We start from the raw sequence: 17352 nt of genomic DNA on the forward strand, positions 1-17352 counted from the left end.
GGCAATTCTATTGATCTCTGTGGAATTTACACCTAAGTAAGCCTGTTGAATATAATACAATATTCTCCTAATAAAATTAATTTCATGGGAGTAATATTGCTTTTACTGTTTTTTTTTGTTTTTTTTTTTTTGGAAATGTGGATTATCAGGGGGTCACCCAAAAAGAAAACTTGATTTCCCAAACCAATATTGTCCCAATTTCAGAATTAGTTGCCAGCTGGCTGTAATTTTTCTGGCCAGAGTTTCATTCACATGTATAGAACTTGGATGCAAAGCCGGTGGGGAAACGTTCATTGTTTTTTTCCTGTTCCATGTATTAAAAAACAAATGGGTTCTTCTGGGAGGTGGGGAGGAAATCTATCAAAAATTAGATGTTTTAAAAATACTTTTTACTAAATTTATTACAGTGGAGAGTACAGATTTACAAAGCAAGACTTTAATGTGATACTTATTTGTTGCAGCAGCTACCTGCAAATTCTGGAAGGGCCAAATAGGGGCCATTTTGACTTACTGTACTAGTTTAATAGTGTGGACTGCTGTGGCTATGCTGATCGTGTGTCCACACTACGTTTGGCATCAGTATGATAATTGCCTTAATTGAAAAAAGTATGTAGACATTGTGCATGGCTGGAGAAAAACACAAAACATGCATTTACAGCTGGCTGGGCATCTATTATTACATCTACAAACAAATATGACATCAGAAGGGTATCCAGTGTCTTTCCAAATTTATGGATTATGCAAACTTTTGTTCTGGACCAGAATGTCTTCCTCAGACTGAGGGTTTTGTGCAAATGGTATACAAGTGCCACTTCCTTAATCTGCAATGGTTTACATGTTTTGCATTGGATTTGAAAAATAATTACATTTAAAAATGCTTTCTTTTGGTGGGGGTGAGCGCACTCTACACAACCACAGGAGCCCTCTGTAGGCCTAGTCTGTGGTGCCCTTTGTGAACAAAAAAAATGCACTCTGCCCATGTTCAGAAGGGGCTTTTCCTCAGGTCTATTAGAGCCTATTCATTTAAATTGTTCTAAGAGGAGCAAGATGGCACTTTAGGATCCACGTAGGGCAGCCCCCCTCGAGGGGAACTAAACCGTTTATTTTTCAATCCGTCACACTGTTCAACCCCCCAACAAGGTTCTGGGGTTGCACCTGGCCAGAGTCGCCTCAGCTTAATGGCGCTGCGCCTTTGAGACCTTCGTCGGAGAAATGTGCGGCGTTGGGGGGGGGGGGAGAGAAACCTTTCCGTGTCCCCCTCCTCAACTCCGTCCCTCCCGGTAGGGGAAAAGGCTCCCTCTAGTGGCTACTGGGGGACACTGCGCCCCCATTTCCCCTTCCTTTTCCCCCGCGCCGTCCCCTCAGGTTGAGGTGGTCAAGATGGCGGCCGGGGCGCTGCTGCTGCTGCGGCGGGGGAGCGGCGGCCGCCTCCGCCTCAGCGCCTTCCCAGCCCAAGGGGGCCGTTCCCGCCTTTTTTTCCTCAGGTGAGGGGGAAGCTGCCGGGGAGGGAGGGCTGGAAAGTGGCGGGAAGGTCGAGCGACGGGTGGGGGGGGGGAGAGGAGAGCCGTTTCTTTCAGGCGCGCGCTCTTTCCTCCCCCCCCCGCTCGCGGCTCAAGGTCACGGGCTGGTCAGGTGGTTTCTTGCTTCCTCCCCCAACAGCGCTTCAGAGTTAATAAATTGTGGGAATGGGGGGGTCTCATCGTCTCTTCTCTTCCCCGCTCATATTATTCAATAAATAGCGTCTTTGACACACACATATACACTGTATATATATATACGTACACACACCCTCCATCTCTATACAGGAGGGCGTGTGTACATTGGCTCAGCCCGCCTCACGCAGAAGCCCCCCAGCCATTAATAATGGGGCGGTCGCCTCATGGATATCCGCCTCCACATATTTTACGGTGTAAAAGTGTTCTACCTCGGAGCCCCCACCTATTATTAACCCTTGTCCCCACCCCATTGTAGGGGGTCACCCCATTAATCTCTTGGCTAATCCTCTACACACTCCCATCTAAATTATGGGGGATGGACAAACCCCCCACACCCCTTTTCATTTATCACATTGTATTATTACTGTTGTTGTAAGCCATCTTGTATGATCGTTGTTATTTATTAAATTTATTAGCTGCTTTTTTGCCATGGCAGCACAAACGGACTTATAATATTTTAAGCATATGGGGAAAAATAAAAATAAAGACAATTCTTTTTTTTTAAATGGATTAAAACATCCCACCCATGCAAAAAGGCCTCAGGTAATTAATTAAAAGCCAAAGGTTTGATGAGAAAATAATGTTTTTGCCTGGAGACTAAATATATTGTTATTGTTGGTTATTAGTCTTAAGAAGTTATTTTTGGGACTGAAATAATGCCCATTGAAATTATAATAACGACAACAATGGTAGCTTTATTTATTCAATGGGTTTTTCCCCCGCTTTCCTTTGGGTCCTAAATAATAATGATAATGAGCCACCCTGGGTTCTTTCAGGAGGAAGGGTGAGATATGAATGGATTGATTTTTTTATTTTTTTAAGGACCCCAACCAAATTTACTTATGTGGCCTGGGAACTTGCTTCAAGGGGTGGTGGTAAAAATCACTATAATAGATAAAATAAACAAATGCAATTAAAGATTCTAGAAAATGCCTTCTGTGTTCTGGATAAATGTTAACAGGAACATCCCCTATGTTTGTAAACCATGTTGAGGTTATTTTTAACAATCAAGTTGTATATATATATAAATGTTATTAAATAAATAATTATGCTGATAATGATCCCTGCTGTTTATTCTAGTGTCCCATTTATCAGGAGGGAAGAACTGTATATTCCTGTGTCAGCTGCCTTCCTATCTTAATTCAAAAGAAATATTTTTTAATTGGAGGTGGAGAGATATCTGCCACTTCATGAGTTCTTGCAATTGAGTCAGATAGATTTAAATACTCATGTGGTAAATTGTTATAATGGTTGCTTACTGATTTTGTTGCTGTTCCAACCGACCTGTAAAGCTATACAGTGGTGCCTCGCAAGACGAAATTAATCCGTTCTGCGAGTCTCTTCGTCTAGCGGTTTTTTCGTCTTGCGAAGCAACCCTATTAGCGGATTAGCGCTATTAGCGGTTTAGCGGCTATTAAAGGCTTAGCGGCTATTAAAGGCTTAGCGGATTAGCGGCTAAAAGGCTATTAGAGGCTTAGAAAAAGGGGGGGAGCGGGGAAAAAATCGGAACACTCGCAAGACGTTTTCGTCTTGCAAAGCAAGCCCATATGGAAAATCGTCTTGCGAAGCAGCTCAAAAACGGAAAACCCTTTCGTCTAGCGGGTTTTCCGTCTTGCGAGGCATTCGTCTTGCGGGGCACCACTGTATCATGACATGGTCAAGACAGCAAACTAAACTAAATTGAAAAATGCTTTAGGTTTCTAGAAGCAAATGTTGTTTAGGGTTGAAAAATCAATTATTCTCCAAAATCAACTTTTTCAGTTGCCTAGGATTTTCCCACCCCTTGGGAAGAGTTCTGCTAGTGTGTGAATAAGGATGTGGTTTTGCTTAACACTTTTACTTTCAGCAAACTCTGTAACCATCATATAATCCTCCCTGACTTTCATAGAAGATAAGGATACATGCACTCCAGGACAGAAATGGTGGGAAATTAGATACACTGTCTTCCTCAAGATAACAAGTAGTGTAGTTTGGAGGTTTGTGGGTTTGATTTCAGTTTAATCTTTGATTTTCAGTTGTCTCACACAGTACAATTTTGTTACTGCAAATATTTGGGTATTATAAGCATGCTTGAAAGCTTTAACTAATCCTCCTCTCCCCAGTAAATCAGTAGACAAGCAAAAACTCCTGAACAACAGCTGTTGCTGCTCTCTGGTTTCTGCCCCAGACTTAATTAAAATGAAGCTTTTGAGATTACTTTTACTTCCAGTTTATACTGGTATAGCATAGCTCCACACAATGGAAAAACTCTAATTTCATTTTCCAGAGAAGTGCCATATTTTTCGCTCTATAACACGCACCCGACCATAACACGCACATAGTTTTTAGAGGAAAACAAGAAAAAAAAATATTCTAAACGACACAGTGGATGTATGATTTTTGTGGTTCATGCTGTGGCCACAGACATGTGATCTGACAGTGAGTTTGGAGTAGCCCAATGCAAAAATCCTGAGGATCCATGCGGATCCATGCTTTGTAACCATGTTTTTGCACCACTGCGGCCCCAGGCAACAGTGGGTGCGTGATTTATTTTGGTGCAAGATGTAGCCATGGACATGCCATGTGATCTGATGGTGAATTTGGGGTGACCCAGTGCAAAAATCCTGATGATCCATGTGGATCCGTGCTTTGTAACCACGTTTTAAGTGGGGAGGGAAGGAAAAGCACTCAAGGGACAAGGAGCACGCGTGGGGTGGGTGGAGAAGGATGCTGCTAATAATGAAGAAGAGGGGTATAAGGGGAGAAGGCTCCTCTCCTCTCCCACTTTGCTCCTTTAAAGCAAGCAGGCTCTGCTTTTCTTCCTCCTCCCCGCTCATCCCCGGCTTAGCGAGCTGAAAAACTTTGCTGCTATGTAGCGAGCTGAGTGGGGAGGAGAGAGGGACAGAGAGCTTTAAAGGAACCAACTGGACAGGAGCCGCTTACACTCGTGTAAGCGGCTCCTCTCCTCTCCCACTTTGCTCCTTTAAAGAAGCAGGCTCTCTGTCCCTCTCTCCTCCCCACTCAGCGGCTCTTCTCCCACTTTGCTGTTTCAAAGCGAGCCATGGAGGAGGGAAGGAAGGGGAACCATGGATCCTCTGCTCACGAATGCAACAGATCCCCTCCGCCACCCGCAGGCATTCCCTCCATAACACGCACAGACATTTCCCATTACTTTCTAGGAGGAAAAAAGTAGTGTTATGGTGCAAAAAAACAGGTAACTATGCTAGCCTGTTACACAAAATAGATCTGTAGTACCTTAAAGTCTGACAAACTTTTATTATGGTATAAGCTTTCATGAACTAGAGCTCACTTACATATATCAGCCTGGATAGTTCAGTTGGTTAGAGCATGGTGCTGCTAATGCCAAGGTTGCAGGTTTGATCCGCATATGTTCCTACATTGCAGGGGGTTTGGACTAGATAACTCTTTCAACTTTAGAATTTTATGATTCTGACATGTATTGGGTGTGGTGGCAGAAGAACTGGACAATGGTGCTCAATATATCGGTAGAAGCAGTCCTTGTACTCAAATAGGTACCGCTGTGGCGGGAAGGTAAATGGCATTTCCATGTGCTCTGGTTTCCGTCATGGTGTTCCATTGCACCAGAAGCGGTTTAGTCATGCTGGCCACATGTCTGTGGACAAACACTGGCTCCCTTGGCCTGAAAGTGAGATGAGCGCCGCAATCCCATAGTTGCCTTTGACTGGACTTAACCGTCCAGGGGTCCTTTACCTTTACCTTTTAGTACTCAAATAATTGGTTGAATGATTCGATTAAAAATATTTTGATTGACTAAAAAGATGCCACCAGATTAACTGGTTGGCAAATTTAAAATTAGCTAATAATACAAGTTCTTGTATAAGCAAATGGCCTTGGCAAGATGAGGCCTCCCTGGTTGTCTATGAGAGAAGCAGGGAGGCAAGCAACAACTATTAAAAAATACTGTCTTTGTTTTCTTTATGACTACTTTATCATATATACATTTTTAATATTTTGGCTGAAGTCCAATGCATATTAACTTTGGGGTAAGTCCTGCTGAGGGGGACGCGGGTGGCGCTGTGGGCTAAAGCCTCAGCGCCTAGGGCTTGCCGATCGAAAGGTCGGCGGTTCGAATCCCCGCGGCGGGGTGCGCTCCCGTTGCTCGGTCCCAGCGCCTGCCCACCTAGCAGTTCGAAAGCACCCCCGGGGGCAAGTAGATAAATAGGTACCGCTTACCAGCGGGAAGGTAAACGGCGTTCCGTGTGCGGCTCTGGCTCGCCAGAGCAGCGTTGTCACGCTGGCCACGTGACCCGGAAGTGTCTTCGGACAGCGCTGGCCCCCGGCCAATAGATGTGAGATGGGCGCACAAACTCCAGAGTCTGTCAAGACTGGCCCGTTCGGGCAGGGGTACCTTTACCTTTACCTAAGTCCTGCTGAACATAATGGGTCTTCATTCTGATTAAACTTTCATAAGATTGGTCTGTTGATCTACTGATGAGTCAGCTCAAACTCCTATGATAGTAAACTAAGATTAATGTAGTCAGGTTGAATTAAAGGTAGGTGCATCTTGTGTATTCTAGAGATAATGTGAAAAACACCTTCCAGTAGCTGGGAGGCTAATCAGGAATCTGCTCTTTGCTGCACTACTTCTCAGTCCTGATAAAAATGAAACAGGAATGAAGCTTACACAAGTTCTAGAACAATGTTTGTCTTGCTCACTTGCAGGGGCCTTGTGTCGTCAAACAGCCGATCCGCAGAAGACAGCTGGTTAAAATCGCTTTTTGTCCGCAAAGTTGATCCCAGGAAAGATGCTCACTCCAACCTCTTAGCCAAACGGGAGACCAGCAGTCTTTATAAAATACAGTGTGAGCTGCTGTTTTTTATATTTCTCCCTTGTCTGTCTTTCTTTTTTCCTTTCTCTCAGCATTTAATGATGACTTTTCCTGTTTCAGTTCACAATGTCAAACCAGAATGCCTAGAATCCTACAACAAGCTTTGGTAAGTCTGAATGCTATGCTGGAACATTTGGTGGGTTAAAATCTGGAGCCTTGTTAGTTACTAAACTCATACAAACTTAGTATACAGTCACTGGATTCAGTGAGAATTACTTCTGAGTAAACATGCATAGGATTAGGAAGGGGCAGAGGAATCCTAACTGGGCTGGCGAGGTGGTGAATCTGGCACCATATCCCTTGCCCTGCTGCTATGCCCGTCTTGTTATGGTGGCTTTCATCTTGATGGCAGTACTTAAAAGCTCTCTTTAAGCTCATTGATGGCAACTACCCAGCAGCACACAGGTCATTGCCACCCTGGCAGTTTTTTTGGTGCTGTGGTTAGGAGAAGAGAGAACACAGAGGTGGTGGGTGGGGTCTTCCAAGTCTCAGTAGAGACACTGGCAGTCCCTCACTTCCTTTATATACCATACCTTATGCAAATGAGAGAAAAGTCTGCCTCTTCACCAGGTATATGCTAGACTATTCAAGGGAGACTGAAGAGTTAGCATACGGTTACCAGATTTTTCTCAATGAATCCGGGGACACTTTTCAACTTCCTATTAAATAGATGGATTTTGTCAGGGGACTGATTTGTAAATCCGGGGACTGTCCTCAGGAAACGGGGACATCTGATAACCTTAAGTTAGCATCCACAACAGAAAAGGGCTGGCTGGTGAACCAACCAACATTTGTGCATCTCTTGGGTTTGTTGTTAATTTCTGTACCACAAATTTATGCAATATAAATTTAAGAAGGATATTGACCAGCTGGAACGGGTGCAGAGGAGGGTGACTGATATGATAAAGTGTCTGGAAACCAAGCATTATGAGAAGCGTTGTGTATGTTTAGTCTGGAGTTTAGAAGGCTGAGAGGTGAAATGATGGTCATCCTCAAATATCTGAAGGGCTGTCACATGGAAGATGGAGCAAGGTTGTTTTCTGCTGCAGAAGGTAGGGTCTGTACCGAAGAAGAGTTTGGATTTGATATCCCGCCTTTCACTCCCCTTCAGGAGTCTCAAAGCGGCTAACATTCTCCTTTCCCTTCCTCCCCCACAACAAACAGTCTGTGAGGTGAGTGGGGCTGAGAGACTTCAAAGAAGTGTGACTGGCCCAAGGTCACCCAGCAGCTGCATGTGGAGGAGCGGAGACACGAACCCGGTTTCCCAGATTACGTGACTACCGCTCTTAACCACTACACCACACTGGCTCTCATGGATTCGAATGACAAGAAAATGACTAAACACTAGGAAGAACTTCCTGGCAGTAAGAGCTGTTTGCAGTGTTAGAAACTCAGATATTTAAGCTAGGCACAAAATGGCTCATTAAATCAGGATTACAGTATCAAAACAGAATGCCTAGTTGCCATTTTTGGGCCAGACAGCTCTGATTGTGCAGATAAAATACAATGGATAGAATTCTACAGGATGTGTTGCTAGTGTGTGAAAACAGTCAAGACTGAAAGATCCATAGGCGTGCATTTCCAGATGGTCCTTGGTTGCAAATGGCCGATAGCCAGGTGCAAAATGCACTTCATGCCTGGCAGATTTCGAACACTGGCTGTTTGACAATGGAACAGACTACCTTGGAAGGTGGTGGACTCTCCTTCATTGGAGGTTTTTAAACAGGGTGGATGGCAATCTGTCAGGGATTCTTTAGCTGTTATTGCTGTGTTTCAAGGGGTTGGACTAGATGACACTTGGGTAACTCATAACATAGGAAACACATGGGAATGTTATTTATTTGATAAAAACATTTTTATCAGCTAAAAATTGTTCCCAGAGCAGCTTATGAATGTCAGTGATAAGACTGTCCTTGCCCTCAGGCTTAAATCTGAAAGACATGACACAAAAAGAAAAGGAATTGGGAGGAGGAAAAAGCAAATTCAGACTGGAATGGATAGATTTCAAGTAGATGGAAAAGTTGTTGGTGTCCCATTGGAGCCGATCAAGAGGCCCTGCAATCCCATCTGCCTTCTCTCCTTTAGCTTGATGGAATGGCTACTGTACTTATGTTCCTTTTTGCTTCTGCTTTTTTTAAAGTCAAGAGGTGCTGCCAAAGATCCACGAAGGGAAGGAATATCCATGTACACTGGTGGGGACGTGGAACACGTGGTACGGAGAGCAAGATCAGGCTGGTAGGGGATAAGACGTACAACAGAATGCACAACTGCGCTAATGATGTGTGCTTGTGATAGGGGCCCTCTTCCAGCCAGGATGGGAACCTGCAGGATGTGGGGCAAGATCTGGGGACAGTGGACAACCACACCAGCAGAGAACCTCTAACGAGCCCAGGAAGATTCCCAGAGAAAATGGACATTTTCTCCATCAAAACTCAGCCTCAACAGAATCCTTATGTCCCCAATGTAACCTTGCCTGAATGTAAAGGCCCAGGCCCAGGCACTGCAGAACCATCAAATGGTATATTCAGCTCCTGTGAATATACACCCTTGCATAGCTGGCAGGCTGGTTCAGACACATTCAGAGTTGCCACTCCCAAGTTTGGATGTGCCACTCCCAAGTCTAGACACTCCCCGTCACAGACGGGTCTTCTTGCAGTTCTTTCAGGGGACTGGCCAGTTTCATGGTCCACGCGACCTTCTTGGCAGATGATGCTGGCTCAAATTCCTGTATCAGAAAGGCCTGAGTGACTGGGTGACAGTCTGCAGCCTTCCTCTGACTGGTAAAATCTTTGGAAGTGGGCTCGTGGAAGAGCTATGGTTCTTTTATTTTTTATTTTTACAAACTTTATATACTACTTATTCAACAGAAAGCCTCTAGGTGGTTTACAGCCACTCTTTGCTGCCTCCCCCGACCCAAACACACACATTAATTTCAGTGGGGCTTGTGTAGGATATCTTCCCCAGGGCATTGTCCCATTTATCTTTTTTGTTTGGCCTCTGACTTCAGCTGGTGAAGAAAGAAAATTATACTGTATAGGCTTAAGGAAGGACAGTGACCAGTGAATAAATCCTGGAGAGCCGCAACCAGTCAGTGTAAACAGTACTGAGCTAGATGGATGAATAATCTGACTCAGTATAAGGCATGTTCCTAGGCACTGAGAGAAAGTGAGAGGGCTAACCACTCTCAAGGTGTGCTGGGAAAAGGGTGCTGGTGCCCACCAGGATTGGAAAGAAAGAGCTAGGTTCTAGAAATGACAATGGGATACAATATTTGGCCAGGAAGAAGCTGACGTTTGAGGAGTATGTTTTGAATCTCCAGTAGGGAAGGGAGACTCTTAAATATGCCACTATTCATTTCAGTTCATCTGTGGCGGTATGAGGGAGGCTACCCAGCTCTTACAGAGGTCATGAGTAAGCTTCGACATGATAAGGTAAGTCCTAGCATAAAAGATTGGACTTCATCAGCCTGATCCTTAAAAGTCACTTTGCCTCTCAAACTTAACAGTTTATTGCAAAAAAACAAAACAACAACAACAACTGCATTGTCAAGGACTCCCAGAGTTTTTGTATCAAACCAGGATACACTCTTTAAGTTTGATGTCCTCCTAGTATTAAGCTCTTAATATCCGGACAGATGAAGCATAAACTAGATAATTTAAAAAATAATTCATGTGATCTTGCCTTGTCATTGTAAGGATTTTTCATTTTATTTTTAGGGGTTTGTGGAGTTTCGCAAAGAGAGGGGAAACATGCTTCTCTCCCGCAAGAATCAGCTGCTGTTGGAGTTCAGTTTTTGGAATGAGCCTGTTCCGAGGACAGGGCCCAATATCTATGAACTGAGGTCTTATCAACTCCGTGTGAGTGTCTTTATGTATTCATAGAATAGTCATTCCCTCCCTCTCTGTGTGTGTGTCCTTGGGTTCATGAGACCTTTAAGAGCGAGACTGCATTCACTCCTTGTCAGGCTAGCCTTTAAATTTGTTATGAGAATCCTTCTGGTAGACAAGTTGGCAGGTTGATTCCTGCCAGAAATGGATAACAGAGAGCACATTGCAACTCTTTTTCATTGATTTTCCTTTTTTCTCTTGGAAGTTCTGCCTTTTGAACAGAAAAGGTTGCATTTACTAACAGTGCAATCCTATATGTTTTTTACTGAGAAGCAAGCTTATTGTGCATTTATCATATATATTCAGTGTATATATCATATTTCTGACAGAAATGCTCCCTATCAGTGTCAACAGGTGATGGAAATGAAAATTGGGACATTGAAAAAAAGTATTTGAGGGAATCCTGGTCTTAAAGTGATTATGTAATTGCCCCATGTCTTTTGGGCTGAGTCGTCTTTTTTGTTACTGATTAGAATTCAGAAACCTTTCTGGAGGCAGGAGAGAAAACCCACATCTACTTCCCAATTGCAACGGGGGAGGGAATGGAGGGTGTCATTCTCATAGAGTCACCTGCTCTGTATTTCTTTTATCCCCCCAGCCTGGAACAATGATTGAATGGGGCAACTACTGGTAAGTGTCCCTTGCTTTGCTGGGCTCCCCTCAATTCCAAATACCATTTTGAGAGATGGACAGAGCTGCCCATTTGTCAATCACTTGGACTTGCCATGTGCGTTGATTACAGATGAAAGTGTGCTCTGGATTCTTTTCTTTCTTCCTTTGCAGTAGCAGTTTGGATTCAAGCCACATCTGCAAAGGAAGATATTTCCTTTGTGGCCCAGCTTGAATTCAAGGTGTTAGCCTGCAGAAGAGGAAATTGTGGCAGAGCAGAAGACAGGGTGGAGTGGGGCAGAAGAGGTGAGGCTGCAGGCCAGATAAAAAGGTACACTAACTAGGCACAGCTCATGGTCCAGAGGCTCACCATCTGATCTGCAGGATATTGCATTTGTTACATGATATCCACCCAGCACTATGTGTACAAATGTGCATCAAAACAATATTTGCCCCTTTTTGTCTCCTGTGCGGTGAGCCTGCCTGGCTAGCAATAAAAACATACTTGCCAGTTATTCCAGTGCACTTTCAGTCATCAGACTTGCCTCTTCCTTTTTATTATTATTTTTTAAATAATAATAATAATAATTATTATTATTATTTAAAAAAAAATTATTTATATCCCGCCCTCCCCAGCTGAGCCGGGCTCAGGGCGGCTAACAACAACAAAATAAACAATCAAATAATCACACATTCTAAAAATATTTCATTATAAAAATTAGTTAAAATCAAATTGATGGCAACCGATTAAGCAAAATTCTGTGCAGGTTGCCAGAGGAGGGAGTCAGGCTGCGCCCTGACCAAAGGCCTGGCGGAACAACTCTGTCTTGCAGGCCCTGCGGAAAGATGTCAGGTCCCGCAGGGCCCTAGTCTCTTGTGGCAGAGCATTCCACCAGGTTGGAGCCGCAGCCGAGAAGGCCCTGGCTCTAGTTGTAGCTCTTCATACAGTTTAACAATAATTCTGTGCCTTTTTAAAAAAGGCACAGAATCTGGGTGGTTTTTTTAAGTTTTTCAAATCACTGGGGATGAGGGGTGAGGTGGGTTCATGATGTCACAGCAGCCATCCAGTTGGCACGGTGCGCAGCTGACTTCTTCTGAAAACCTGCAAAGCTCATTTTTCCTGGAGCTCGACCCTGGAGAGGGCTGTTGTTGAAATACCATACCCATTCAAAGGACTTTTTCATAGTAGATGGGCAAGTTGATGCACTGGAACTCCAGTTTAGGGTCATGTCCTCCTGTTCAGCGATCTTGCCCGTTGTTTGATTAACTGGGTTTGTTGACACATACAGACAGTGAACACCCAGGAGGCAGAGAACACCCTATGCATGGGAAAATAAAATTTCAGAGTTGCACTCTGGAGAAACAAAACAGTATTCCACCTTTTCAGGAATAAATGGTGGGGTGGGCAGAGGATATGCCTCCCAATGAGCATGACTGATAATATAATCTCTGATAAGTTCTTTTCAGACAGTGGTGGCCATTAGTCAAGTTTTATTTACCATCTAATGGAGAATTCACCAGAAATTTTGACTGATGATAACTAATTGAGTCTGCATCTGCTGAGAGAGAGCAAGTTGCAACAAAGCCTGCTGGAAACATAAAGCATAACAATGTCTGACTCCCCATCTCTGGAAACAGAAGAAGTGGCCATTGTCCACATCTGTCTCTATCCTTAGGTGAAATGCACAGGACCGTTGATAGGTGGAAAACAGTAATAAAGAGAAACTAATCAGTCTTTTATGTTGACAGAGGTGGAAAGTAGTGCCTGATACTTCCACAGCACCTAAAGGGTCTCATTTAAATGCCTGCCTACGTCTCAAATTTTGTCTTTAAGATTATCACCAAATGCAGACACATGGCATTACCATCATAATTTCTTTCTGTTACTTTGTTTACCATCTAGCCTGATAAAGAGTTTTAGGGAAACTCAAAAGCTTGTGATATTTTTTGTGATATTATTATTGGCCTGAACTTTGAATGTCCTTTTCACATTTTCCCTGTGGGCCAACGTGGGCTGCCTTTACCCTTGGTGTGAAGTTATAGCAGATGCTGTAATATTAAGAATTCATGCAGGCTTCTAGCCCTCTGAAATATTTCTCTAGCTCTGAATACCAAGGGGGTTATGTTATTATAATGTTATGCAGTGATGGAATTAGTAGATCCTTGCTGCATTCTTTCTAGTACTGATACATCTGATAGTTACCTTTGTAATTGTCTCAGCTCCAGCACTCATGTCTTGTTTGTAATACATATGTATTCTACCTTCCAGGGCTCGTGCCATTGGTTTCCGGCAGGATGACAAAGAAGCTGTTGGTGGCTTTTTCTCACAGATTGGGCAGCTTTACATGGTTCATCACCTTTGGGGTAGGTCATCCTGGACCTGAGAAATCTGGGGAAGGACTGTAGCTCTGTGGCAGAGCACCTGTTTTGTATTCAAAAGGTCTCAGGTTCAGTCCCTAGCAACTCCAGGTAGGGAACATGAAATCCCACTACCTAAAACCCTGGACAATATTATATCCCAGTGTTGAAATATTAAGCATAGGTGGACCACTGATCTAACTCGGATTAAGATAGCTTCCTATCTCCCTTTTAATCTGCTCTCCATTCCAACAGGACAAGCAATTTTGTGAAACTGATATGACCCTTGCCTCCTCATAGCAGTACAGTTTCCAAGGCTCCTTAGAGCAGGGTGGATAGAGCCATGGCAGTAAATAACTGTTTAGGGTTTTAAGGAGGTTTGCCCTCTGGTGCTTTGTTTCTGGTATGTTGCTGTATTTGAGAGAAAGGTGCTGATGGACATCAAGACACTGATAGTTCCAAATTATTCCCCCCCCCCAACACTTCCAGCGTACAAAGATCTCCAGACAAGAGAAGATATCAGGAACGCCGCATGGCACAAGCCTGGTTGGGATGAGCTGGTATACTATACAGGTAACACGGGGGTGGTGATCCTCAGGCTTAAGGACCAAACACAGTCCTCAAAACTCTCCCCAGGCCACACTCCTTCCTAGTCACACACCTCACCATTCCTACTACCTTGGAGTGTTTTTGCCTGGCTGGAATGTGGTCTTGACACTTGATTGCCTGAATAGAGGGTGAAGAGGGGCATGTATATGTAGAAAATTGCCGCCTTCTTCTTTGGCAATCACTCATAGCCGAGTAAGATTGTCTTCCATAAAAACAGTTTTTAAAATGAGTCCGTAAGTGACTGTGGAGGCCAATTCTGGATCCACACGTCCTTCCACAGTGGGGACATTGGTTTCCGGGCAGGAGTTGATCATGGTGTGGATTTGCCAAGTGTGCCTTCCTCTTAGCACATTTCTCCCTTGCGTCCTGAGTTCGAATGTCTTCAAAGCCCATGACACCTTTGGTAAAGGCTGTTCTCCAACTGTATATGTAGAAAGTTGCCTTCTATACAAAGATTATACTTATATTCGTTGCTGTGCCCACTTTTGGCTTTGGGCCCACACACCATAAGCATATGGCCCCCAGAAAACTGCCAAGTTGGAAATGGAACCCTTTGCTTGAAAAAGTATCAACACCTTGCTGTAACAGTTTAGTACCTGTGTGGCAGTGGCAGTTACCCAAAAACCTGCTAATGTGAGAGACTTGTCTTTCCCCTCCTAGGTTAAGATGGCCCCATAGAGCTTCCCTTTCTCTGGGGTCCCCCAAATCCTAGAACCGGTCCTGCTTCCTAGTCTAATGCTTTGTTGGCTACAAAATCCCCCCATGTTTCATTTGTAATATCTTGCATTAGCATTTTTTTTTTAAGTGCTAACACAATTTCTTTCTCCTTTCCAGTGCCCCTTATTCAGGAAATGGAATCCAGAATTATGATACCATTGCAGATTTCTCCCCTTCAGTAAAGGCACTGATTGATCTGTGCAGATTTACATTGACAAGCATTTGTCTTTTAGTTAATTTGATATGTGTGTATGACAATGGAAACTCTGACTTCTAAAAGTACTGTATGCTGGGGCTTTATGAATGTGACCTCATTTCTTCAGATCCTGCAGGAGCACTTGGGATTGTGTTGGGGAGAGGCTTGGGAGTCATCATAAGTCTTACTGTTCAACCATCTAGTCTGGCTCTCTGTGAAACAGCCTTTTTCAAACACAGCCAGGCATTCAGAGAGCTGGCAGGCCCTGTTGGAAACGCACAAGCTTCAGTGGTAGTTGCACGAGCTTTAAACCCTTGAACGATGCAGTATTTAATTATAGGGAGATTTGTCACATGCACTCCTATCCATTCTTTCATAATCATTATGGCATATCAAGCTTACAAGGCCTTCCTCTGGTGCCACAAACAGTTGCTAGAGAAAGCAGCCCTTTGTTTTGGCCTAGCCAAACTTATCTTAGCAATCAGCTAAGCCAGTATTTGCAAATTTGCAGCTGTTTTGGACTACAGATCCCATCAGCCCCAGTAAACACATGCTGGCTGAGGCTGATGGCAGTTGTAGTCCAGAACAGCTGGGAGGGCATCTGGTTGGTGAAGGGTTATAAATGGTGTTGGGATGAGCTCTAAAGAAGAGTTAGTGTCATTAACATTTGTTAAGCACTCCAGGATTATGCAGTGAAACAGAATGTGAGGATTTTATTATTGTTATTTAATAAGCATTCATGATTTCCTCCATTTGTGTGGTTTAACTAACATAACTGCAGAAAGTAATTCTGAAAAGATGCATCAAGATGAGGCACATTAAATCACTTAGGACTGGCACAAATCACTTCATTTCCCATGCCCAATTCTCTATTTTTTATTAAACTTTAAAATAGAGGGATTTGTATGTGTGTGTGTGTCTGTAACATTGTGAACATCCTTTATGTTGAAGCAATTATTCTGTTAGTTAACAAATCAGTGCAATACACTGTATGTCCGATTACCTAAGAAACATCCACTTTATACATTTCAGTGAGTTTTCTGGCAGAATGTGTCAATAAAATCCTATTGATTTTCGCATGTTTCGGGGAGTTTTTGGACTTGTTTCAATAATGATGAATTCTGAGTTTCTGCTGAGATGGCCTGCATGGCCACAAAGTCTACTGGGATTTTAAGGCTGCAGTCCTGTTTACTTTTACCTGGAAGAAAGTCCCATTTAAGCAGATGAGCGTGCAGCAATTATGAAAAATGTGAATTCTATTGCTAGGAATTCATTAGCCAAGAGATAGAAAAATAAGATAGTATCATGATGTCATTCAAATCTGTGATGAGACCACAGTTTAAATACTGTGTACAGTTCTGGTTACCTCACCTCAAAAATAATACTTTAAGAGACAACTTGAAAAATCCATGGGGGGATAAGGCTACCAATGGTTACTAGCCATTATGGCTGTGTTCTATCTCCAATGTATCACTAATAGGAAGAGTGCTGCCATTTCACTCAGATTGTGTTTGCAGGCTTCCCTTTCTCTGCTTATTGAGATCAAGCAGGTATGAATCTGAATTTTCCTTGATTTCCTTGTTTTATCTTTATAAACCACTTTTAGGGTTGTTTTTACAATTATGTGGTGTATGAATTTTATGGGGGGGGGGAATAAGCCTTCTCATTGGCCACTGAGAGTAGGGTGCTAGACTACATGGAATTTTGCCCTGATCCAGCAGGGCTCTTCTTACATTCTTAACTTACTTCTTCAGAGTTGGCATGTATAGGATTGCACAGTAAAGTTTCCATTTAAGTGGGAATCTTCCAGTGCAAATTAAGACTCATTCGCTGCTCAGACACAGGAAGTTGAAGTTCCATGCTACTGTCCATATTTGCCTTTATGGATCCAGTTTGTTCAGATCCAAATTTGACTCTCCTGATGGGCCTGGGGTGGCATTGACTAATCAGCCAGCTGCATAGTGTCAGATAGCAAATGAAAGGAATTTTCCTAAACTTTTCTATTCTCTTCCCTGCCCTTCTCAAAAATGGGATCTTCACTGTAATTTTTTTTCTAACTGACCAATCAGTTTGTCTCAACAAAATAAAGACTGCTTTGAAGTTTGTATTTCCTGAAAGCTAGGTCTGTAAATACATTTTTCCTGGGAATTTTCCACCTTCAAATAAAGCTTTGAGTTGCCTCCTCTGAGGAAGCAACCCCCATCCATGTGCAACACCTCTGAAATGTGTCCCAAGCACATTTTGCACTGACCCTGATGGTCCTGTGTTTGCTTGTTCTATTTGTCAATTGTGGAATTTTCCCATGTGACCCCTGTGAACTTTCAAGTCTCCCTCTTCCTGAGGGATAACTTCATTATCAGATCAGATATATAATGATGGTTCAGATAAGCTAACTTCACAGATTTCTCACA

The 17352-nt window shown here is 43.3% G+C and overlaps 1 protein-coding gene and 1 long non-coding RNA gene across 2 annotated transcripts; one reads left to right on the forward strand and one right to left on the reverse strand.

The window, feature by feature from the left end:
• Positions 1 to 1000: 1000 nt before the first annotated feature.
• On the reverse strand, positions 1001 to 6526 carry LOC309520158. Its single transcript, XR_014214150.1, has 3 exons — positions 6393 to 6526; positions 1138 to 1479; positions 1001 to 1015 (listed from the first exon to the last, which is right to left on the reverse strand). It is a non-coding gene; the product is annotated as an uncharacterized lncRNA (long non-coding RNA).
• NIPSNAP2 (nipsnap homolog 2) lies at positions 1354 to 16020 on the forward strand. Its single transcript, XM_082201569.1, has 10 exons — positions 1354 to 1484; positions 6399 to 6538; positions 6626 to 6671; positions 8706 to 8800; positions 9926 to 9996; positions 10282 to 10422; positions 11051 to 11082; positions 13331 to 13425; positions 13909 to 13992; positions 14863 to 16020. The coding sequence occupies exons 1-10, from the start codon at positions 1381 to 1383 to the stop codon at positions 14925 to 14927; spliced, it is 873 nt and encodes a 290-aa protein (XP_082057695.1). The 5' UTR covers positions 1354 to 1380; the 3' UTR covers positions 14928 to 16020.
• Positions 16021 to 17352: the final 1332 nt, after the last annotated feature.

Source organism: Podarcis vaucheri (assembly GCF_965113315.1).
Source record: "Podarcis vaucheri genome assembly, chromosome: 15".
NCBI classification, from domain to species: Eukaryota; Metazoa; Chordata; class Lepidosauria; order Squamata; family Lacertidae; genus Podarcis; species Podarcis vaucheri.